Genomic DNA, 25804 nt, shown 5'->3' with positions numbered 1-25804 from the left:
GGGATTACAGGCATGTGCCACCATGCCCAGCTAATTTTTTGTATTTTTAGTAGAGATGGGGTTTCACCATGTTGACCAGGATGGTCTTGATCTCTTGACCTCGTGATCCACCCGCCTCGGCATCCCAAAGTGCTGGGATTACAGGCGTGAGCCACCGCACCCGGTGCTTATGTGACTTTTTAGACATGGGGCTTCCTCTGCCTGTAATACCTTCACTTATCTTGTTGCCCAGTGAACTCCTATCCAGCGATTCATTAGTAAATATCACCTCTTCTCAGTAGAGTGAGCCAGAAGATTGTGTCTTCTGTGCTACATTTCTTGACCTTCTTCTCAGAACTCTTGATCTTTTTGTGCTGACTGTATGCATCATATATACTTTGAATGCAGTACAAACTACATGAAATTATACTTATTTATGTATATACCTGTCTTCCCCGCTTTACCGTAAACAATTTAAGGGCAACGACTTTGCCTTATGTGCCTTTTTATCTCCACTCTTGTGCGAGGAAACCAGTAGGTGCTTAAAAATATTTGGTGGAAGCAAAAATAGAGTTGGATGGTCCATCTAGCACCAGGGATTTCAGGAGTGTGCATGCAGGGGGTTGCGGGGAGTAGGAGTAAAAACACAGGTGGTGGGGAGAGAAAGTACGAATGTCACCAATATAGAGCAAACCACTTGTTTGGTGGTAGAGCGACAGGAAATTTAGGGTTGTAAGAGTTATTTGGAGAAAGAAGGATGATAATCATTAATTTTGGTAAATATTTAATGAATATCTTTTGTGTAAAAACATGAATGATATAACTGTGAACAAGACTGAGGCAGTCCCTGGCTTTTAGGAACTCAGCCTAAATAGGAGATGGGAAGGGAGAGAGATGGGGATAAGTAGTCAGGTAGAAACACCGTGGAGAATAAGTATCATATTGCTGGGTGAACAGGGTGCTATGGGAGCAAGAAGAGGGGTGCTGCATTGAGTTTGGGTGGGTAAAGGGAGGCAAGAGTAAATCTGGGGGGAATTCCAGAAGATGAGTAGGAGTTAGTCTGGCATGACTGGGGATGCCAAGCACTGTCTGCAGCCCAGATAAAGAAGACTTTTATAATTCACCCTCTCAAAGGGGGCACCTCTTTAAAATCTGGTGTGATTGTGGGGACCCCTGAGTACAGCAGGTGTAGATAACCTTGAGTAACAGCCTTGAAATAGCAGCCAGTATTGGCTGAGTGCCTGCTGTATGCCAGGCCCGTGCTGAGTGCTTGGCACGTATTATCTCATTTACTCCTCACAGTCATAGGAGAAGGGCATCACCATTACTATTATCCTCATCTGACAGCTAGAGACATTTAGTGACTTTCCCTACATTGCACAGGCACCGGTGACGAAGGTAGGCTGTGATCCCAGACTGTCTGTCTCCAAAGCTGAGCTCTTACTCGTCTTCCAAGGCAGGAGGGGAGAGGAGCTGTATTTGAAGTGGCCATCCTGGGTAAAAGGAGTAGTGAACGGTCATGGAACTAGAACCTAGACTGCTACATAACATCTTAGCCAATTATGCCATGTAAGGAGTTTTGATGTCATGCTGAAGACAGTATAAAGGCATTGAAAGTGTTTCAGAAATCATTTCTCTAGCAGGAAGTGTGAAAATTAGATAGGAACAGGGAAGGTGTTTTAGTCATGGAGCCTGGAGATAATGGTGGCCTGAACAAGGGGAGTATCGGTGAGGCAAGAGAGGAGGATAAATCTGAAAGACACGTAGTGGAGTTGACCAAATTTGATGGTTTGGATTGGTGAAAAGTGAGCATGCAGATTTGAATCTCAAGAGGGAAATCTGGACTGGAGAGGTTGACTTGCATCCCAGGAGCAGATGAAATCCTTCAGGGTGAATGCGTTGAGTTAGATGGGTGAAGAGCTACTCTCCGACCTGGTGAACACCAATGGATATATATTTGTCTACATTCTGTGGTACTTCAGATTCATTTATTTTAAAAAGCAATGATGTCTCTGCTTACTTTTTCAGTGGTATAGCCTTTAAGCAGTAGTCACCTTGGTTGCAATAGGGGTAAGTGGATGTTTTCTAACTGGATGTCACTTTGAAGAGAACCTAATGTGAGCACCATTCTCCCTTGTCCTCGTCATGTTCCATAGACAGATATGTGAATTCAACCAGATGATAATACATCAGAATACAGCAAGGAATCAGTTTTTCCGTGCTTAGAAATGTCTTCTTACATGTGGAAAATAATTCTCCGCCATTCAAATGCTTGGTATGACGAGGAAAGACAAGAGAGGCGATGTGAACTAAACTGTTAGGCTGGTTTGCAAAATAATTGTGCTCATTCATTTTTATAACCACTCACACCCAGGCCTGTAGGGCATCTTAAGAAAACAGGAGGGCCAACTTTATAATTGGCTGAGTCCATTTTTGCCAGACCTAACCGTGTATAGGACAGGGTTGGTTTTGTTATTTCCTTAATTGAAAGCATCAAGAAAAATACAAGCCAGGTCAGAGAGTTTTTTATTGGGGAAGGAATGCTGGCATAAATAACCCCAGATTATATGTCTGTCAGAGGCTGGGAGGAGGTTCATCTCTGCAGCCTCTTTCTGAGGTTACCCAAACAAACTCTGGTGACTGGCAGCTCCCCTATGGAATGTGGGAATGCACATGAGCATTGAAACCTCTTTAATTTTTTTCCCAGGGCAAAGGCCCAGGAAAGTCACAGTGTCTCTAAGAACCTAAAAGCTTTTGACAACCATAAAATCATTCTTTATTTCCTCTAATATATCTTGTCCTCTCCTTTCCCTGCTTTTATTCCAGTTAATAAGTCAAAAATATAACGCAGCCGTCTTGGGACTAGATGGAGAGGAAAATGGTATTCGTAGCAGCCTTGGAGTAGTTCCCACTGTTTCCATGCCGCGAAGGTGGAAACTGAGACTTATCAAGGTGGTTCGGGTGGAAAGCCATAAAAGTAGAATTCAAAATCAGATCTATTTGGTGCCCAGTGTGTACACTTTCTACTATCCTGGCTGGCAAAGACCCGTTTCAAATATAGAAGGTGTAGAGAACGTGTGTAGAAGGTGAGAAGCATCCTAATGTCTTCCTCAGTTAAGGTTCTAGTGGCCTTTCATTGCTTCTTCTTCTCCCCACATCCCCACCCCAGGGACCATTCTTACATTAAGAGCAGCTGCCCTAAATTTCTTGGGGACATTAGACTTCTTTCCTAGCTATTTCCAACCCCCCTCCCCAAACCACCACCACCATTTTGGGTTTATAGAAGGGACTTGCTCCTCTCTCTGACTTTCCACTTGCCTGCAGAAAAACTGATTGGCTGTGCTTTCTGCAAGTAGGGCAGGGCAGTATAACTGGTATAGAGACAGACTTCCTAAGGATACAACTAGTTGATGCTTCCCAGTGTGGAAAGGTATGGATCTTTCTGCCTGTAATGACACTTTACAGTCTAGGTCTGCTCCTATGGAACCCTAGAGCATAGGGGAAACCATCCCCATAACAGGATGGAAATAGTTAAGTGTAACAAACCACAGTGCTTTCCACACTTCCCTTCCTCCGAGTATTCTGAATGAATTCTCCGCCCAACCAAAATATGTCTCCAAAGCTATTTGAGAAATGTGAAGCTCGGTTAGCCCATAGGACGTATGGACTTCTATACCAAAGCTGCTGGTATAGTACAGATATGGAAAACTGTGGATTTCAAATCTACAAATGCCCTATGCTGATACCTTACAACTGTACCCCATGAAACTGGTATAACCAGTGTCCTTGTTTTATAGGGAAGGTTCTCCAGTGCCAAATGTAGCTTAGCCTTCCTGCTATTCTCCCAGGGAGTTCAAATTGGATTCTTCACCTTCATTATCTCTGGGGGGGTGGAGGGGGAAGTATTGCCCACGCAGCATCCCAGGAGTCATGAAACCAGTGTTTTATTAAATGCAACATCGTCATTAATGCTGAACTTTATTTCCAAGTCCGTTGGCAGCAGAAGAGGAAACAATTCAGGTGACCCGCTTAGCAGTTTTACTGTGTTCCTCTGTCTAGTGCTTTCCTGTTTCTGAGTTTTGTGATCTAGGTTTGGATTATGGATTCATAGTGGGAAGCTCTATGTTCCTGAAACCTGGTAATTATTTTGAATTAAGGGTAAGTATAAGAGTTTCACTTCCCTAATAAAATGACAACAATATCTTACCCTTCGTGCTTTCTGCTCTGTCTTAAGCATTTTTCATGCGGTAACTAGTGTAATAATCACAAAATTCTAGGCGTTAAATCCTATCCCAACAGATAAAGAACTATGTCTGCTAAGATTGACCTATGCTACCTCATGCCTGCTCTCTATCTGGGGGTGGGGAGTGATATCACAGTCTAGTGAAGGTCACTTGAACAGGCCATTCTCCCTGTGGTTTCTATTTTTTATGTATATCATAAAAGATGGCAGGATGCTATAAGACTACAGGCTATGAAGCTCCGGGGTTCTCAGTCTGGTATTTCTAGGGGCAGGGCTTTCTAAGTTTTGGCATCTTCACCTCAAACACAGGAATAACACCTCTGCTTCAGATTGCACAGGAAGTAAGATGATAATGGCAGAACATGCTATAAATTTAACAACCAATAGTAGAAGGCTTTAGAAAGCTGAGATGAGAGAATTCCAGACATTCTTATGAGCTGTACTTACAGCCTCCCAGGAACACTGCCTGTTTCTCTCCTATAGAAAGCTGGAAAGGTGTTTAGTCTGAGCTGAGTGGCTCTGTGACCAAGTATGCTTGATTCAGCTGTTAGTTTCTTTTGAATTCTACTGTGTTTTTTGGTTTGTTTGTTGTTTGTTTTCACCCACAAAGGTAGGAGAGTGCAGTGGGGCCCTCGTGTGATCCAGACTGAAGCTCTGCTGTTTACTAGCCATATATTCTTCCGCAATTTTTATAACATCTTCTTCCCATGATGGATGTGAGGCCTGAAGAAGGCTGGTGCCTGCTAGCCTCTGATGAAGGAGAGCTGTGTCTCATTAAAGACTTAGCATATTCATATCGTGTGACTGCTTTGAGGGACTTCTTTTATCTCAAGTTAGCCAGTTTTCTTTAAGCAATACAAAAAAAGGTGATTTTATTTTAAGGCAATTTCAATGACTTTATACAAGTTCCTTAAGATCTGGGGGCATCACTTTACTCATTAATTAAAAGGAAATATTCATGTCCACTTCATGGAATTGTTGGGAACATTAAATGAGGTAATTTAAATGAAAGCACAGAAACCACGGGATCTTAATATGGAGTAACTGTACATTAAAATACTGTTTGCAGTAACCGTTTTAAACTACATATTTTAAAACAGTTTTTCCTTTGGGATCCCTAATAGAGTGAATAACTTTTGAAGCTGGGACCAGGCAAGGAAGCAATCTTATCTCGCTTTGTCTCTCCGAGGCTGCTCTGAACCAGGCCCACCTCAAACATATGTGGGGCTCGGGGAAAGAGTTTGAATGAAGGCATGCCTATCATGTGTCTAAATATTTAAAAGTGGTCAATCAGGCCAGCAAACTGGTAAGCCAACTACAAGCTCATTGATGATGAGTTACCTACATAATAAACTGAATGGTCAGGTTTGAATTGAGGATTCATGAACAACTTGGAATTCTGTGCCAAAATGTGTGGCCAAGAAGTGTGGGCCCCTACACCCCTTTTCTCCCCACTTCTGGCTCCATCCCATAAAGAGAGGAGCCTTGCATGCTTGTGTATGGACACCCTAACCTCCAAGCTCAAGCTCTGTTCATATCTTCCAACAAATAGCCTTTTCACCCCACCCCCCCGAGAGTGTACAAGTGGTTTTCTGGTTCCTCTTGGGAAGCCAGATCTGCAAAGAGGCCACACAGACCTTGGAAATAAGATTAGAGTTCAGAATTGTCTATGCAGAATGTTCTGGGGTCTGACATCTCAGAGCATAGTCTAGAAGTGACGGGGTTGGTAGGCCCTAGGTATACATATCCTCTTCACTTGGGAGTCTTCTTGTCCTATAAAGAAGGGAACAGCTGTCTGGGGACAGTGGCTTACGCCTGTAATCCCAGGACTTGGGAGGTCAAGGTGGGTGGATCATGAGGTGAAGAGATGGAGACCATCTTGCCAACATGGTGGAACCCCGCCTCTACTAAAAATACAAAAACTAGCTGGGTGTGGAGGTGCGTGCCTATAGTCCCAGCTACTCGGGAGGCTGAGGCAAGGGAATCTCTTTGACCCAGGAAGCAGAGGTTGCAGTGAGCTGAGATTGCGCCACTGCACTCCAGCTTGGACGACAGAGTAAGACTCCGTCTCAAAAAAAAAAAAAATTGGGAACAGCTGACAGAGTGGGACCCTTTAAAAGTGTGGGGCCCAAACTTCAAAGGCCCCTCTTGCCTGTGTCTAAGGCCAGTGTTGTTCTGAACCCTATGGCTCCAAGGAGAACAACACGTGAGCTATTTGTAGCCTGTATGTGAGCTGATGACCTTTTTACAGCTTTGCATATTTGTACCCTTGTGGTTCTCCAAGCACCCTTTCCAATACAGTTGAAAGTCCCAATTCCTACTCTCCGTGTTAGAAGTAGGATGTACTTTATACCAAAGATTGGACTCCATGGGAGCTCTGGCTGATTCTTTCTGTTGACCACTGAGGCTACTAAGTGGGGAGAAGTTGTAGCCAGCTTGGTCCCTGACCAAGGGGAGATACCAACTCTGAGCATTGTTTGTACCAAGCTGAGAGTGGCACTGGCTGTGACCAGATTGGTCCCTGATCAAGGGGAGATACCAACTCTGAGCATTGCTTCTGCCAAGCTGGGAGTTTCTTCTACAGACCCTTGCTCTTCTCCACATCCAGCCCTGGGTCTGTGTATTGCCCTGGTATCCTCAAGTCCAAAGTCTGTCTTTGGATTGTGCAGAGATGAAAGATGTGGGAGAACTGAGGCAGCCGTTTTGTGTGCAGACTTTGACCCTGTCACCCCATTGTCAGTGCCGTGCTTTGTTCTGCCTTCTGCAACCCCTGGCACTTTCAAATTCTGAGTGGCTTCAGGTTCCTGCAGACATATTGGCTCACTTGTCTAGAATATCCCCTCTATAAGAGTGTAGGCTGTGGCTGTCAGGAAACCCTACTTCATGTATTTTTTTTTTCTGTTTAAAAAATTTTGAGGCCAGGCACAGTGGCTCATGCCTGTAATCCCTACACTTTGGGAGGCTGAGGTGGGCGGATCACCTGAGGTCAAGAGTTCAAGACCAGCCTGACCAACATGGAGAAACCCTGTCTCTATTAAAAATACAAAATTAGCCAGGTGCGGTGGCACATGCCTGGGCAGGCACATGCCTGTAATCCCAGCCACTTGGGAGGCTGAGGCAGGAGAGTCACTTGAACGCTAGAGGCGGAGGTTGTGGTGAGCCAGGAGCACACCGTTGCATGCCAGCCTGTGCAACAAGAGCAAAACTCGGTCTCAAAAAAAAAAAAAATTGTAACTCTAGTCTGCTCATGTCTTTACAGTTAGTTTCTTCCCCTGTGATTTAATATGTTTTGCTTTTCTTTACTATCTTTGTCTTTATTCTGTGGAATTTCAGGAGGAAAACACAGCGGCCAATTTACCATGTTTATCTGAGGGTAAAAATGATAATGTTAATAGAGTAGTGGGTACTGATGTTCATTGAGGGTTTCCTCTATATCAGAATGGCCTCAGATTCCTTCTTCCTTGGATTGTCTCTTCCTCGGATTGTCTCTTCCTCTTCCTAGATTTCTTCTGAGAAGCAGGAATCTGCCACGCTGCCATGTCAGCTTCAAGCCACCACAGACCAGTGGATAGAAAAGCCCTGCTTTTTCAGAGGGCAGTTATTCCTGTCTGTTTCCCTTGTGACTTGCGTGTGTTCAGGTTTAGTAAACATTTATTAAGCACCTACTGCTTACTAGGCAGTATACAGTGCTTTCACTAACTTGACTTTTAATCCTTCACACAGCCTTTGAGGAGGTGGGTATTACTTAGATGAGCAAACTCAGGTGCCTGGATACTGAGACTTCTTCAAGGCTGAATAGCCAGAGCCTAAAACTGTGCTCATTTCCATAACTCTAGTGATGGCTGGATCTCCAGTCGTTCATTAACTTTCTTAAAATATTATTTTGTGATTTTTTTTTTAGCTCATCAGCTATTGTTAGTGTATTTTATGTGTGGCTCAAGACAATTCTTCTCCTTCCAGTGTGGCCCAGGGAATCCAAAAGATTGAACACCCTGGACTAGATGATATAATGAACATAGGCAGGATGACCTTATGTGATTTATGCTTTTTTTTTCCTCATTAAGACTTCTCTGTTCTTGAACTTGCTCATCATAGTATAAAACACAAAATTAATAGGTACAATGTTTTATTAATCTAATCTCCTTAATGAGTTCTGTGGCGAGTTAAACCCATTCGTGGTCCAGTCCCTACTGTTATGGAAGTATATGTGAACATTCATTTGTGCAATTATATATTTATTATTATATTCCTATCTGTGTATAAGTCTTTAATTTTTGAAAAACATTTTGCCTTTTACATTAACTTCATCCACAATATGAAGGGATTTTGACTTTTGGAGAAGTAGCAGATCCTATATTTGAGAGCTTTTGGGAATAAGTTTAGAAGGATGTTTTCAGACCAAATTGTGACCAAAGGGAAGCCCCAGGGGGACATGTCTGAGAGGTGGCAGAAAAATTTGGTCACGTTTATCAGAGAGGAAAGAAAACACAGGTAGATGTGCTACGGTTTTCAAGAACGTAACGTACTTTTTATGGAAAAAGGAAGGACCTCACCTTCCATGTGGCTTCTACAGGCAGACCTAGGACCAGTGGTACAAGTTACGGGAGGATGAGGTCTGACCGTTTGCGTTCCCTCAGAGGGAGTGAGGCCCTGTCTCTGGAAGTGTTTAAATGGAAGCTCCTGAGTCTGGCAGAGTGGTCATGAGAGGGGACCCAACATTTGGCTTAGACTTCCATCCTATGACTTTTAAGTCTACAGGTTTGGAGTTTGATAGAAATTAATATTTCTCTTTTGTCTTATTGGTTTCCATGGCAGAGCCTATACAGATTTTTTGAGCTGTTTCTGAAATATCTTTGCAAAGGCCATTTCTGAAATTGCCTCCTTTCTCTTGCAGGAGAAAATGCAGAAGTATCCATGGACGTTTCCCTGGCTTACCGTGACGATGCGTTTGCTGAGTGGACTGAAATGGCCCATGAGAGAGTACCGCGGAAACTCAAATGCACCTTCACATCTCCCAAGGTACGACCCTTGCTGTCTAAGCCAACAGAGTTTTTACTTGGTTCCCAGGTATGTGGAAAGATTTGCTTACTCTTCATAGGTGTGTCCCTTATTTCTTCGCATGAGAACAGCTTTGGTAATACCTGCTCTGAGGAGCATTTTATTTCCCCTCATCTCCTACCGTTGGCCTTTCCTAACTTTGCTTTTGCCTATTATTAAGATTTCCTGTGAAATAGTAAAAACATGAGGTTGAAGCCTCTGAGTACATTGCCCCAGCCTTAGCCATTTTTTCCTAAAGAGGAAAAAGATTGGGTGGTTTGATCACTGACAGCATGACCTCAGGTAAGCTTACAGAATCCATCTGAGCTTCAGTTTTCCATCTGCAAAATGAGGTAAGAGTATCTACCTTGGGAGTCTTTGTAAGGCCTAGATCAAGCTTGTCCAGTTCGATGCCTGTGGGCCACATGCAGCCCAGGACAGCTTTGAATGTGGCCCAACGCAAACTCATTAAAACATTTCTTAAAACATGATAAGATTTTTTTGTGATTTTTTTTTTTTAGCTCATCAGCTATTGTTAGTGTATTTTATATGTGGCTCAAAACAATTCTCCTCCTTCCAATGTGGCCCAGGGAAGCCAAAATATTGGACACTCCTGGACTAGATGATACAATGAACATACGCAGGACCTTATAATTTAACATCTCATCTTGGACATGTTTGAGAGTCAAAGGGGCTATTAGCCAGATGGGTCACTAGGAAAAAAGGTATAAACTAAGGCCCTCATGGGCCAACCTTATACCCTACAACCTAAGTACCTATTGCAGTGTTTTTTGAAGCACTAGGGGAGTCTCCCTCCCCCAGGTTTCTTAGATCAAAGCCACAGAAATTGTGCTCTGAGAACTAACAGGTGCAGCATCACCTGAGAGCTTTTAGGAAAGGCAAATTCCCAGGGCACACCCAAAACCTATTAAGTCAAAGTCTCAGGGGGTAGGAGCAAGAAATCTATGTTTTAACAGACCTTCAATTTATTACCTTAAACTTAATAAGGTTTGAGAGCCACTGCCCTAGACCCTCTGCTGAGTGCTAAATACAAGGCTGTCCTCCAGAGAAAGCCATTGGTAGGTAGAAATGAATGATAGACAGAAACTAGAGGAAGAAGGAGAGAGGAATAGCTAACATTTTCAGACCTTTGTATGCAGTGGAGAAAATTAATTAAAACCTTTCTAGCTATCTCTGCAAGTTGACTGCATCTTTGAAATACTGGTTGAATATCTAAGCTAGATGGCTTTCAGATCCAGAATTTTATCCTTAGAAAAGGGAAAAGTCGTTTCTCTTATTTATATACATGGCGGGCACTGAGTGGAGGGGGAAGGGTGTTTGCCTGCAACTGCTTCTTAATGACGGTTGCTTAATTATCTTTAGGATGTGTTGATCCCTTTCAAGAAAGATATTAAACCTTGAAAGGTATGAAGGAAATGAATCATCAAGTCTCTGCTTTTTGATTGCAATGAAATTTGGTCTTGAGTCTCAAGATTAAATGAGAAATTGCTTTAAAGCTTTTGATTCCCTGGTGGATTGTGAAGTTTAAAAAAAAAAAAAAAGAAGTCAAGTTGCCACCTGCTGTAATTTGTCCTAATTAGCCAGTCTCATGCTGGAGTTGAGGGAGATCTAGGTGGGGGTGGGGGGAGGAGAAAGAGAGGAATCTTTCTTCTTAAATGCCCTAAATACTGGCAGAGGCAGAACTTTAGTGCATGAAGAAAAGTCTCTAACAGGATACAACAAATTTGTCTCTGAGACAGGAAGGTCGGGCCAGTGTCCCAGGCACCAATGTGTCTCTTTTAATTTAAACTTAGGTAAATTTGTGTCACGATGGCCACGTTACTCCGTAGTGACAGGGAAGTGTGAGACACCCAGAGACCCATAGCAAGGGATTAGAAGTGACCCTGGAGATCATCTTAACTTTCTTACTTAGGAGGAAACTGAGGCCAAATGAGGCAGGGGGATCCAAGGTACACAGCAAGGGAGACAGGACAAGAATCAGAGCCTCCTGGTTTGGAGTCCAGGACCCTTTATCACAGCACAATGCCTGCCTTTGGACAGGGCCCATTTACTACTCTTGAGACCTGGGCGAGACACACACCAGATGGTATTAGACTAAGTAGTAGGTTTCATTCCCTTCCCCGCTCAAATTCTCAATTTCCATAAATAAAATCAGGCCCTGACTGGAAACAAATCAGAAACTGTCCTTTTGCTGTTACCACAGAGGATAATCAGCCTCCTCGCTGCAGCTTGATCTGAGGGTGAATTAGAGCCTGTAGTGAATTTTCACTGGTACCTGCAGAGCCCACATCCTCCCTGACTTGAAAGTATAAGAGAGGAGTGGAGGGGAGAGAAGGATGATCAATATAGGAAGAATCCTCCGACCTGCAGCTGAGGTTTGAAAAAGAAGCGGCATTCTTTCTACAGAAGAATTTTTAAAAAATCTCACATGCCAACTCTAATCAACTGGTGTGTCTGACAAGAGCCACTCACACCTTAGGGATAAAAACTGTTGACGAATGGTTGGTTATGTCTGCTGTGGTGGGGAAGAGGAGGCAGACACACCTCCCCACCTCCACCTTACAGTGTGTGTCTGTCTCTGTACAAAGGTCTGTTTACTGCACTCTAGGCTCGGACTGTCCAGTAAGGAACACTCGCCCCCAGCCAAGATCTCAGAAGGGGCAGAGCCCCTTCCTGCACACTCCTAGAATATAGACTCCTGTTATCTTCTTTCTTCTCACTTCTTCGGTGGATCTTTGCTCTGAAGATTTATGACAAATTATGGAGGTCTTGCGAATTCAGGCTTAGGAACGACAAATTAGATCTCCCCTATCACTTGATCAGGAGGTACCAAGTAAACATTGAAGCTGACATAGAAACCCAACATTGATGGCAGACCCTCATCTTCTGTATCAGGGAAAAGTGCCTGCCTGCTGAAGCTCATGCCTCTGCATGCCCATATTTACCCCTGGCCCCCACCCCTCAGCAGGTGCATATAGGCGGGAGTCCTGGTAAGGTAGAGCAGAATTTAGTTTTTAAAAGAAAGCTGTGTCCCTACTCTCCAATTTCCCTCCACCGTGCTCTGGACAGTATCTCTGAAATTGGCAGGAAGTCCAAGAGGCTTTTCTAGACACTGGGCTAAATTTTTATTTCATTCAAATTTCTCTTCCCTTCTGCCATGTTAGACTGTTAGGAAGCACTGGAGGCAGAAAATTCTGAGTGGGTATCTCTGGCCACTAATCTTATTATTACCTTTATTCTGTTTCTACCTTCCCTAAATATAAGGCCTCCTTGTGTCTTTTTTTTTTTTTCCTGGCAAGTGAATAAAAAGATATTTTCAGCTTCTTCTAGCTTCTCCCTCAGGCCAAAATCTGGAAAATAATTAGCTATCATTAAAGAGTGTAATGTTTCAGCAAGAGCTTCCACCTGAACATTTAAGACGCTGACTGTTCCACAGAGCCTTAGAGGTCCCTGACGACACACTGCAGATAAAAACTCTTGTAGCCCTGGTGGACAAGATTGTAAGACGCGAGGTTCTAATGAAGATGAAACGGCCGAGAAAGGTGTTAGGTGATAGAAGGTATCTCTGCTTTCTACCTAAAATGCCTGGTTCTACCTTGAATATGGCCGGTTTGTTGTTGTTGTTTGTTTTTAGCTAGGTGGACACCATGCCTCCGGTATGCTTTGTTCATCTGTACCTCTAAAGTGTAGCTGTAAGCATTAGCTTTTAAAAATCGGTGTTATGGTCCAAGGTAACAGAATTCAGAGCCAGTCTATTGAAAATAGTGACCCTGCTGCAAATCCTCTGCTCTTCTTCCAGACCCCAGAGCATGAGGGCCGTTACTATGAATGCGATGTCCTTCCTTTCATGGAAATTGGGTCTGTGGCCCATAAGTTTTACCTTTTAAACATCCGACTGCCTGTGAATGAGAAGAAGAAAATCAATGTGGGGATTGGGGAGATAAAGGATATCCGGTTGGTGGTAAGTGAATGTAACTGATCTTGTGTGTGTATTGGAGGGGAACTCTATGTCACTCTTGGCATCTCTGTGCCTCACCTGTCTCATCTGAGAAATGGGAATGATAACATACTCATGATGGCTGAGATGATAAAGTGAATTAATTTGTGTGAGAGATTACAGAAATGGAAAACAATGCAATTATTGTGCCCACTTAAGATTTTAAATGGGCTTAAGATCACTTAAGATCATTATAATGATGATAAGATCATGATGTTATAGTTGTGATTGCATAATGAACTACACCAAGATAAAAGTAAATTTTCTTTTTTATGTGTTTTACCTTGCAAGCACGAATGTTAAAGAGAATAGAGGTGGTTTAGATTCTTTCCATTTTATTTGTGTAATTGAGGACAAGTTATAACTTGCTGCAAGGAGGCCATTTCTTTTCAATCTCAATGAAGTCCCACAAGAATTGGGTAAAAACACAGAAAAACATAATAATTACCTGTAATGTCCTACTATTTAGAGAAATAGCTACTGTTCAGGTTTTGATTGATATTTCAGGCTTTTTTTTTAAAATACACACATAGTAATTCCCTTACAAAGAGTAGGATCATATTGAACTGACTTTTGTTCCTTGCTTTCTTTATTTCATGGTATATATAATATAAATCGGCGAGTGTAATGTAAATATGCTTTCCAATATTGGTTAGCATTTTATAGAATACCTTTATTAACACTTACCAATCTCAACATATTAAGCATCTAGGATATCTGCAACTTTCTAATGAAAAGCTTACCAAAAACATTTGATCATGTACTAAATCATTATCTTAGCATGGGGAGGAAGCTCTCCGAGCCCTGGTATACCAAGTAAGATGTAAGTCTCTAAAGAGGATTAAATGGTCAAGAGAGTTGTTAAGGGTAGAAAATATCTCTACTTTTTACCTGAAATTTTTGGTTCTACATCAAATGTGGCTTTATTGGGGGTGCAGTGGGGGGTGGTACCTGAATAGACATCATACACCCTGTATGTGCTATTAATCCATACCTGCCCTATTAATCCATACCTCTAAGGTGTACCTTTAGGCATTAGGATTTTAAAATCAGTGAGATGAGTCCAAGGTAAGATAATTCAAAGTCTATCAGAAATAGCGACCCTGCCCCAAACCCTCTGCTCTTCTTCCAGACCCTAGAGCTTGAAGGCCATTACTATGAATGGGATGCCATCTTTATTTCTCTGGCCTCGAGTCCATAGCATAGGGCAGGCAAATTTTTAGTCTTTTGATACGTATTTCTGTCATCTTTGAGGAGACGCCAAGGGTGTATGAGGGCAGTGCATACTATGAATGTGAAAGATGTTGATCATGAACATTTCGCAGACGGGCTTTCCACTTAGCTCTCCCACAGACGCATTTGCTAGTAGAAAAAATGCTAAGATAATATTCACCTTCAAAATTATCATCGGTCTCTGCCTAGGGGATCCACCAAAATGGAGGCTTCACCAAGGTGTGGTTTGCCATGAAGACCTTCCTTACGCCCAGCATCTTCATCATTATGGTGTGGTACTGGAGGAGGATCACCATGATGTCCCGACCCCCAGTGCTTCTGGAAAAGTAAGAGTTGATTTTGGAGTGCTCTTCAGGAACACTGGTTTCCCATTATCTGCCAAGCTCTTGTTTTTACTGGGGTCCGGTTCAAGCAGCCAGTGTGTGACTTAGGCCAGTGATTTGACCAGGAGTCATCCTGCACTCTTTTTTCTCCTGCAGCTTTCCTATGCAAGTTGTTATTAAGTAAATCCTCGGGGTTCTACTTCTCTCGCCTTTCTGGCTCTTCTTAATGAATTTATTTTTTGAAGATGGGGTCTCACTCTGTTGCCCAGGCTGGAGTGCAGTGTTGGGATCTCAGCTCACTGTGGCCTTGACTTCCCAGGCTCCAGTGATCGTCCCACCTCAGCCTCCCAGTAGCTAGAGCCACAGGTGTATGCTTCCCAGCTAGTTTTTTATATTTTTTGTAGAGACAAGGTTTCGCTGTGTTGCCCAGGCTGATCGCAAACTCCTGAGCTCAAGTGGTTTGCCCGCCTCGGCCTCCCAAAGTGCTGGGATTACAGGTATGAGCCACCACGCCTGGCTAACCTTTCTGGCTCTTTAACCTGTCTTTGCTCTTTGGGATATTCCATGGTCAGAATCAGATAGTTGTCTGTGTGGTAGTATCTCTTAACTAAGCCAGCTCTCCTCACTTAGAGAAAGACAGACAGTGTTCCTGCAGATGTGTCCACTTTCTCTCCACATCACTGACTTCTCCCTTTCTGCCAGATCTTTCCATTAATATACAGCAAACATGCCCAATAATCTCCCACTCTTACACAAAACTCTCCCATTTCCCACTTCTCCCTGAAGCCACATACCCTTTTTCTGCTCCTCTTTACAGCAATGCATTTCAAAAGTCTTGTGCATATGTCTTCTTCCTGTTCTCTCTTGAGTCCATTCCAGTCTGGATTCATCTCCACCACTCCACTGCAACTGCTTTTCATAAAATCCCCAGTGACCTTCATAGTCCAAATGCAAAGGTCATTTTTTAGTCCTTGCTTTTTTTTGACTCATCCCAGCGTTTGACACAAATCAGTTTCTTTTTCTTCCCAGAGTCTCCTCTACCCTTCTCTTGGTCATCCTTCTTTGGTGACTAGCATTTAGTCTCCATTCTTGTCTCCTTCCATCTTTCCAGCCTCTTAGACTTTGGGACTTGGGCACCTGCTTTGGACCTCTTCTCTTTATTAGCCTTGTTTTCCCCCAGGTGATCTCACCTACCTTCATGCTCTGAAAAATCATCTACTCTCTGATGACTCTTTTTTCTTCAGCCTCAGCCTCTCCCAACTCTAGACCCAAATATTCCAGTTCTTAATGTCTTCATTTGCCTTGAAAATGTCACATGTACCAAGGACAACACTTGATTGTGTCCCACTTCCAACCTGTTTCCCTCCCAGCCTCCCTATTTCCATAAATGGCGACTTCATCCTTTCAGTTGCTCAGACTGGAAAAGTAGCAGTGAGTCATCCTGTATGTCTCTGTTTTTCACACTTCTCATCCAACTCACCAGGAAATCTCACCATTTCCACTGCTGCCACCCTAATCTAACCCACCCACCATCACTTCTCACCTCGATCAGTGATCAGTGGGAACAGCCTCCCAACCGCTCTGCTTGCTTCCACCACGTGCCTCCCTCCAGCCTATTCACAGGGCAGCTGGAGTGCCCCCTTTCAAGTGTTAATCAGATCCTGTTACCCCTCTGCTCAAAGCTCTCCACTGGCTTTTCATCTCCTTTACCGTGACCTATAAGCCCTTTGATGATTGGGCGCTTTCCACCTCTGATCCTGTCACTTGTCTTCACCACCACCCACCAGCCCCCTTTATTGTGCTCAAACCCTCACCCCAAGGCCTTCACACTTGTTGATCTCGTCATCTGTCCACCTTATGTAAAATCACATCCCCATTACTCTCCACTGTCTTGCCTAGCTTTTTTGTTCATGATGCTCATTCTTTTATTATCTTTTTTCTGCACCCCTTCTCTCACTGCATCTCTATAGAAGCATCACAAGAGCACCATCCTTGCTTATTTTGTTCACAATTATATCCCCAGCATCTTAGCATAGTGACTGACACATAGTAGGAGTTTAATAAATATTTTTGAGTAAATGAATCATGTCACTTCATTGTTTAAACTTTTTATTGGATTCCAATAAAAAGTCTCTTCAAGGTAAATTTCAGTTCTCTAATGGGGTATGCAAGTTTCTTCATGAGCACAGCCGCTTTTGCTTCTCTGGTCTCATGTCCTGTCATTTCCTCATGTGCTACATGCAGATCCCCAAATGCACCAGGTTCTTCCAGGCCTCTGTGCCTCCATCCGGGCTCTGCCCTCTCCTCCAAACACCCTTTCCACCTCCCTAACCTTGACTCACAACTCAGCTTCATTTCTGTGTCAAAATCAGAAGTCCTAGTAGCCACCTTCTATTCTTTATAACTCAATGATATTGCTGATCCTACTCTATTCAATTGTCTCTTTTTCTGGCTCCCCTACTAACTGTATCTCCTGTGAGCGAAAAAACAGGTCCTGTTCATTTAGGGTTCTGTAGTGCTAACACAATGCCTGGTGCATGATCTGTGCTTAATTTCAAGGAGATGGAAAAAAGTATGAATAAATCAGTGACATAAGAATTATATTTTAATAAAGAATTGTCAGTTCTTAGTGTGACAGGGAAAGAGTAAAATAAAAACTAAACAAGCAGTCAAGAGAATTTACATTTCAAATGTGTTTGGAGTCATGTATTATTGAAATACACATGCTTATATAATTCATAGTTGCTGAGGATATCACGATAATAACGAGTGTTCTTAATGATCAGATGAATGATGAGGACAATTATACTCACTGAGGCCTGGGTCAGAAGGCAAGGGGGATACAAACATTATAGGGAGCTCTTCATCTGTGGTGGCACCAAAATAAAGTGTGGGGCATCAAGGAGATCAGATTCACTTCCACAGAAAGGTTGATGTGGCACTCCTTCATTCTGCAGTGGTGCCAACTACATAGGACATTTTGCATCTCTGTGTGGAAGAAAGTGATCATGTGGCTTCAGACCCAATAAATAACATCTCATGTCTCAAAACTGAATTCTGGGAATTGTTTGAAAATCTGCCTTCCAGATGAATAAAGTGACTGTTCTGATATTTTCTCACCATCAGAGTCATCTTTGCCCTTGGGATTTCCATGACCTTTATCAATATCCCAGTGGAATGGTTTTCTATCGGGTTTGACTGGACCTGGATGCTGCTGTTTGGTGACATCCGACAGGGCATCTTCTATGCGATGCTTCTGTCCTTCTGGATCATCTTCTGTGGCGAGCACATGATGGTAAGAGCCCCCAGGAGGGACGGACGTCTGTACCACCTGCTCCGTGCAGGCTGCCAAGCTGACACCTGCCCCTCGTTGCCTCCAGTCAGCAGTGGGTGAGACAGAATAAACTAGTAGTTAAATAAGTGGGAGCTCTGGAGGCAGACCCTCTGGTTCACATTTCTGCTTCACCACCTACTGGCCAGCTGAGTGGCTTTAGGCACCTGACATTATCACTCTGAATTTCAGGTCCTTCATCTATAAAATGGGATGTAAAGGCCTAATGCTTAGGGTTTTTGTGAGAATTGAATGACAGAATGTGAGTAACTTAAATGATTAGTATTATTTCTTGCCCTTGAGCTTGAGTTTCTTGTCTGCTGGTTTCTGCCCTGCTTGTTCTGTCCCCAGGAATACAGGTTAACCACCAGAGAATGTGGGCCTGTCTCTTTCCAGCTGGCAGTATGTTTGGTGGCCTAGTAACCCCTATTCCTCTGAAATACAGACCTTCCCGGTCTCCTCAGTTTGCACAGGCACAAATCATATTTCAAGAGGGATTGAAGGTACCATGGTTAAAAATAAGAATGGTGTCGTCATCACATTGTGGCTAAGATCATGCGCCAGCTGGAACTTGGTCTTCATGTCGGGCACATGGGCTTCATAGCAGAGTGGACTGTTTTTAAATTCCATGGTTCAATAATAAAAGCCAGACCTCTGAAGTCTTGCTGCCCTTCTGAGAGAGCAGTGTGAGAGCAGAGAGAGAGAGAGACTTAAACTGTCTACATTAGGGGGTCTTTCCCTGTGAGGGGGTCCTCTAGCAGAGACGTGCTAAGAATGAGGCCTCAGCAGCAGGGCCTGGGAGGAGAGGGGACTCGGTCCCTTTCCCTTTTTTCTCATTCTACATTTCTTCATTTTCTTTCTCTTGGTGTCTTTCTTTACCAAGGGGAATCATTCCTGGTTTTAATAAGGATGGGGAGAAAATATGCCTATAAGAGACATACTTCACATATTTAAATGCTTTAATGTCTTTACTTTGTCTGCTGGAACATCACTCACTTTTATAAACAGAAGTTATAAGTCACATAGAAATGTAATGCTGAATGCGTTATTTTGTGGAGCACAAAATGTCCCCTGCCTGGGAGCCGAGGCCTTTCTTTGTGTTCCCATGGCATCCTGTTCTTGTTACTCTCAGAGCCCTCATGGCTGGGCTTTGTCATGGTCTGAGTACGTGTCAGACTCCTCCGCAGGGGTCAGCTCCTGAAGAAGAGATTTTTGTCTTCTTTGTTCTCGTACACCTAGAGTTTAGCATGGTGCTTGATGAACAATAGGTGGTCGGCAAGTGTCCTTTGAATCCTGACTCCTTCATAGAATTGCTTGGTCTTCCTCTCCCCTCTATCCCCCTTTTCAATTTGGTTTTCCTCAGGATCAGCACGAGCGGAACCATATTGCAGGGTATTGGAAGCAAGTCGGACCCATTGCCGTTGGCTCCTTCTGCCTCTTCATATTTGACATGTGTGAGAGGTGAGCAGGTGTTTGTGGGACACTGAGCCAAACTACGTCGCCACGCCCGCTCCTGTCACTGTAGGAGGAGTGTTGGAAAAGGAGAATGGTGGTCGGGATCCTTTGGTATGGAAGCAGTAGATGTGTGCACATCCTCAGGCAAGGTCTGGGATCAAATCAAAGCACAGCTCTTTACAGGTGCAAAATGTTTGGGTTGATGTATTCTACAAGCTTTGTTTCTCTTTAGGATCCTGTAATGTTTTTTAGCCTAAATACAGCCCTCACTCCTGCAGCTGAAAAGCTAAGAATACGTGAAAAGGAAAGTTCCTGTTTGCCTTTGTATTAATTGTGTCTTGCCTTTTCATCTCATTTTCGTTGTAGAGGAGTACAACTCACGAATCCCTTCTATAGTATCTGGACTACAGATGTTGGAACAGAGCTGGCCGTATCCTTTCTTGATGGGCTCAGGTTTTATTCCTTTCACTAGCCACCCAGTCCCCAAGATCATTTTCTAAGGCTCTGCTGTTATTCTCCATATCTACTCAGCCACAGCTTTGATTCTCACACCAATGATAACAGCACCATTAAGGCTAATAATGAGAAGAATTATTGCTTGCTTTCCAGCCTGGTGAGAGCAGGCAAAATGAGAAGGTTGCAGCCCATCCTCACAGCAGAGAAATCCAAGTTGCTGGGCTTACCGCAGCCTGTCTGAATTTATCTATTATACACTGTTTACTGCAGACTGAAGCATGACTAGCTTTTCCCCAGAGCTATGGAGGTTCATCTCTAGGCCGCTGTGGGAGAGTCTGTTTCTGAAATTGCCTATGTGTAAGACTTCCTGCAGTGACCTTGGTGTTCTGTCAAACCACACTGCTGCTATTCATTCCTGAGACCAAGTGGAGATAAGGCTAAGGTGATTAGTTCCAGAGGAATCGCCGAGGCTTCTGGTTGGTTGGCATAAACTCTGTCTAAGTCATCTTCATGAAGCAGAAGTGACAGTCTTAGCTTATCCCCTTTAGGATGCTGGATTTTAGGATGCTGAATTTAAATATTTTATCTTCCTGAATAGTATGTTAAATGCTCTTTGGAGAAAAAGACTTTCCTTTGGAGTGGAAAGAAAGGCTTGGGTTGTAGTCTTCCTTGATAGCTCATATCTTGCCAGGTGCTAGTAAATATGCTTTGTCTTGCCATGATGTTTATATTGGTTTCTTAATGTCACAAGAACGTTGTGAGCAAATGAAATCAATAATATCATTACCTCAGAGAGAGAAGCTCTGCCCTTCCTCCATTATGCCCCCACCCAAATGTTAGCTGCACAACAAGGAGAACATTTATAATGTTAAATCTAGTTCAAGATTTTCATTTTATAGATATGATGGAGTGAGTAAAATTTTAAGTCCTGCAGAAAATAACTATATTCCCTTCATTTCAGGATACTGTTCATTATAGGAAGGAAGGAAGGAGAAACCGAATTAGGTATTATATTATTAATGAAGTATACATACCAAATTCATACTTACTAAGTGCTTTTTAAAACAGGCAATTTGGGCCCAGCACAGTGGCTCATGCCTGTAATCCCAGCACTTTGCAAGGCTGAGGTGGGTGGATCACCTGAGGTCAGGCGTTCCAAACTAGCCTGACCAATATGGAGAAACCTCATCTCTACTAAAAAATATAAAATTAGCCAGGCGTGGTAGCTCATGCCTGTAATCCCAGCTACTTGGGAGGCTGAGGCAGAAGAATCGCTTGAACCTGGGAGGTTGCAGTGATCCAAGATCACACCATTGTACTCCAGCCTGGGCAATGAAAGCAAAACTGTCTCAAAAAAAAAAAAAAAAGTAGGCAATTTGGGTAGAGTTGTGGCAGAAAGGAGTTAGAATCAGATCACTGGACTTCCAAGGAAGCTTATGCTACCCTAAGCCTTGATGGTTCTCAGATCGGCTCCAAAGGCAGGTCTCAAGTATACTGGGAGCAACCCAAACTCCCACTTGTGCCATGTATGTCCTTCAATCCCCATTCCGTTGGATGAGATTTTCTGTGGTGACAAGATTGCAAGTAGTCCTTCATCCCTTGTTTTACTTCAAGACCTTTAAGCCCATGCCCAGGGCCCCTGCACTGAGCCGCTGCACAGAACCCCCACGTATCCCCTCTTCAGTTATGCCAGAGCATCTCAACCTAATTCTTATAAAACTCCAAAGACCAGCCCAGTGGTTTCCAAACATAGTCATTCTTGATGTCCTAGCCCTCAAGTATGATTCCATATATCTGGGAAAAACTGATCCATAAATCTGGGATGGGGCCTGGAGATCTATATTTGAACTCTTCTGGTGATTTTAATGTGGTCTTTCATCTGATCCCTATTAAGTGATCAATATATGCTTTATTAGTACTTTTCAAATTTATTGTGCATATGAATCTCCTGGGGACCTGGTTAAAAGGCAGATTCTGATTCATTAGGTCCAGGGTAGGCCCTGGACTCTTCATATCTAACAAGCAAGACACCATGTCTTTTCTTACTTGGTTTAGAGAGCAGTATTCAACAACTCCCTCTGTGGTACTATTGTGTCAAGAAACCCATCACTGCATTAGAATGCCAGGTTTTAATATTTTATCCCCTTGAAAATTTTCTACATATTTGGAGACAAAACAAGTTTTGCCAGCAGATCTGGGGAGAAGTGCCTGGACCCGCTCATCTTGCCCTTGGCTAGCCTGTTGTTTGTTTCCTTTACTGGACACTGCCAGATGGCCTTCATTATCGTGGCTGGAATCTGCCTCTGCCTCTACTTCCTGTTTCTATGCTTCATGGTATTTCAGGTGTTTCGGAACATCAGTGGGAAACAGTCCAGCCTGCCAGCTATGAGCAAAGTCCGGCGGCTACACTATGAGGTGGGCAAATTTCTTGGCTTGCTCTACAACTGATGTTTGCTTGATCTTTCCGCTTGATGTGTAAACACACACACCCCAGAGATAGAAAGCCTGCACTTTGAAATACACATTGAGAGGTTCTCACGTATGATCTCTGGGCAAAATTACTCTGAGGCCAGATCTTATTCGCAGAAGCATCTAGCTGGCCTGCCTAAATCTTGGCGTTTTCTGTGGTACTAATGTGTTTCCATTCCCAGTAAGGAGTAAACTTGTTCAGCCGGTTCTTCAACTTGGTGATGAAATGTAGGTGCATACTAGATGGGAGATTGGACTATGGCAGAATTGGAATTTGGTTGGGATGAGGCTTTAGTCAAAGTTCTGTCCCAGGATCAACCCTGTCCTGTAATTAAACAGGGGTTAGTTAGCCCAGGTGATCTGATTTCCAGACTCTTAACAGCCCACGTTCCCCTGAAATATCCAGCAGGTGCTCAGACAGAGTTCAGTAATCTCTGTTTATAGATTATGTTCCTCATTCAAGAGAAAGACTTAACATCCTCAAATCCCCAGTGCAAGCAACACATCCTTGATTTTTCAGGGATTCCTTGGGTTCATGCCTAAGTGGCTGTCCTTGGAGAAACAAGCCTAATTCCAGTATGAAAAGAGAAGCAGAAACTACAGAACCTCAGAGTTTTTATATGCAGTAGATCTGCACATAAGAGCCTTGAATAATAGGCCTCCCTCCTTGAAACACAGGTTCTCTTAAATCCTGCTCTCAGGAAACCACAGGCACTTTCTAAGGCTTGCCTGTCTCCAGAGCTGGAGTGACATGAGAAAATTCAACCAAATCCACTTCATGTTGATTAATATGCACATTTCTTTTTGTTCACTGGAGCAGAATTTTATTACAACCACAGAAAACTTGGATTTGGTAACTTTGAACCCTTGCAGAGAAGCATAACCAGCTTAGCAGGGAAATTAGCAGCCTCACGACGTGTTGTGAATATAATTTCCCAGGCTCTCGTATTGCTGCTTTATGAGTGATAACAACATAGGAAATATTTGACCTAAGAAATTTTCAGCCACACTTACCTCTGCAGGAGAAATATTACTATGGGAAATCGTGTTACTGTCATTCTTAGGGATTTGGTTTTACAGATTTCTTTAAAATTAAGCTTTTTATAGATTTACATAGTAAGAAAAGGGTTGGTAGCTGATGGAGTATTAAACTACTCTCTCTTTTCTAATAGGGGCTAATTTTTAGATTCAAGTTCCTCATGCTTATCACCTTGGCCTGTGCTGCCATGACTGTCATCTTCTTCATCGTTAGTCAGGTAAGTAGACCCTGAGATGTTAAGGTAAGAATGTCTCTGGAGAAGTTCCTCTGCCCTGCACAGAAATTCTATAGCGCTACTGAGGAAAGGAGCAGAGAGGACATAATTCTGGACAGCTGGTCAAGCCATATTTTTCTGGGTCTTGATATCACCTGGCCAAATGAACTAAAGTTTCTCTTTCCATAAAACCTTGTAGGAGATAAAAGTTGCTAAATAAAGTAAAAGCCTGCAGCCAGATTGAAGGACATGTATTTTATTTACTTATGAGAATAAACTTAGCAAGCCTTGTAGCACAACACTGACAAGCATAAGTTTGATTCTGTTTTTATCTCACATTAACATAGATCCTTTTACAGTCCATCAGCTACTCTTTGTAATAATTATATTGCCACAAATATGAAACATAATTCAAAAGTCCCTTTGATAGCATCTTGTCTTTTCACTGGTTATTTCCAAAACTCAAAATTTTGCTATAGTTGAAAATCTCAGTAACAATAATAATTTAAAAATATTCATAACTTGTTTTGAAGGGTAGAAAGTACTCTTTAAATCTAATGTATCTATTATTCATTTGAGCATCACAAAAATCCTACGAGGTAAGTAGGGCAGGAATTGTTATCCTAGCTTGCTAGAATATGATATTTAATAGCTTTAGAGAAAGTTTTCATTTATGCTGTTTTCTAGCTGGTTAGGACTGTGGATGGATTACTTAATAGTTCTAAGGTTTAATTTTATTATCTGCAAAATAAATATAACAATAGACCCACAGAAAGCTGCTGTGATGATCACAGGAAGTAATATTTACAAAGAGGGATGCATTCAGAGAAATGCATCGTTACGTGAGTTCCTCATCATAGAGTGTACTTACACAAACCTGGATGGGATAGCCTACTACCTACCTAGGCTATATGGTGTGGCCTATTGCTCCTAGGCTACAAACCTGTACAGCATGTTCCTGTACTGACTACTGTAGGCGACTGTAACACAATGGTAAGTATTTGTATATTTCAAACATCTGAACATAGAAAAATACAGTAAAAATATGGTATGATAATCTTACAGGAACACCATCGTATATGTGATCTGTTGTTGACTGAGCCATCATCGTGCACCCAAATGTAATTAGCAGAGTACCTGGCACATTTGTAAGCATGAATATCTGTGTTCTGAATAGCAAGAAGACTGAATGTCTTTCTTGCCAAAGGACATGCAGTAAGTTAGAGATCAGAACCCATTCCTTCTGACCTTTTGCCAGTGCTTTGTCATTTAGCCAAAATGGAGGATTTCAGCAGTGCAGATAGTGCCTTAGGACATGACTTGCTCCATTCTGCTAGCAAGTTTCCCTAGTACAGGGAAAGCATTTTTGTATATGGACCCCTTTAGCAACCTGATGAAGGCTGCGAGTCTCCTCTTAGAATGTTTTCAAATGAGTAAAATAAAATACTTTGAATTTCAAAGGGAATCATCTCTATATATTATATGTAATACATATTTACAGTGAAACATGTTACAGGTGTACTACAGATTTATATTTACAACTGTAATTGATGTGAAAATATAATGTCTATTGAAAATATCACAGATAGTACTAATACTACAGGGATTTTTCTACATCCATAATTGAAGTAAATACTATCTTTCAGTTAGAGACTAGTGAAAATAAATATATAATTTTTTTCATTCTAATTTATGGACCCCTTGAATTCCATCCAAGGACACCCAAGGGGACCCCAACTTTGGAGCCTCTAGAGCCCTGCTGTTGGCTGTGTCACTGGGGAGTGTTAGTGTTGCTAGCTCTGCTGAGGTTGAAATGAACTTGGAAAAAATAAAACTGATATACCTGTATGTCTTCATAAGTCCTGTTCATCACATCTGCTTTGACCTATAACACTGCTGTGTTTGTATAAGGTTGTTTGTTTATAAAACCTTGGAAACTTTGCTTTCCACTCCACTTGCAGTAAAACTGTTTCAAACTCTGAAAGAGTTTTTTATTCTACCATCGAA

The 25804-nt window shown here is 42.6% G+C and overlaps 1 protein-coding gene across 2 annotated transcripts in view; it reads left to right on the top strand.

The window, feature by feature from the left end:
• WLS (Wnt ligand secretion mediator) overlaps positions 1 to 25804 on the top strand; it is a 128341-nt gene that overhangs the window by 58925 nt on the left and 43612 nt on the right. For both annotated transcript variants that reach the window (XM_064372494.1, XM_012442674.3), the window contains exons 3-10: positions 9117 to 9241; positions 13080 to 13241; positions 14700 to 14836; positions 17960 to 18128; positions 19528 to 19625; positions 19986 to 20049; positions 22347 to 22490; positions 23717 to 23800. In XM_064372494.1, the coding sequence (XP_064228564.1) occupies positions 9117 to 9241; positions 13080 to 13241; positions 14700 to 14836; positions 17960 to 18128; positions 19528 to 19625; positions 19986 to 20049; positions 22347 to 22490; positions 23717 to 23800 (983 nt within the window). The remainder of the gene's footprint in view (positions 1 to 9116; positions 9242 to 13079; positions 13242 to 14699; positions 14837 to 17959; positions 18129 to 19527; positions 19626 to 19985; positions 20050 to 22346; positions 22491 to 23716; positions 23801 to 25804) is intronic.

This window comes from Aotus nancymaae, unplaced genomic scaffold, assembly GCF_030222135.1.
Source record: "Aotus nancymaae isolate 86718 unplaced genomic scaffold, 86718_ANA_hifiasm-v0.15.2.pri h1tg000007l, whole genome shotgun sequence".
Classification (NCBI taxonomy): Eukaryota; Metazoa; Chordata; class Mammalia; order Primates; family Aotidae; genus Aotus; species Aotus nancymaae.
This window is presented reverse-complemented; position numbering and strand designations above follow the sequence as displayed.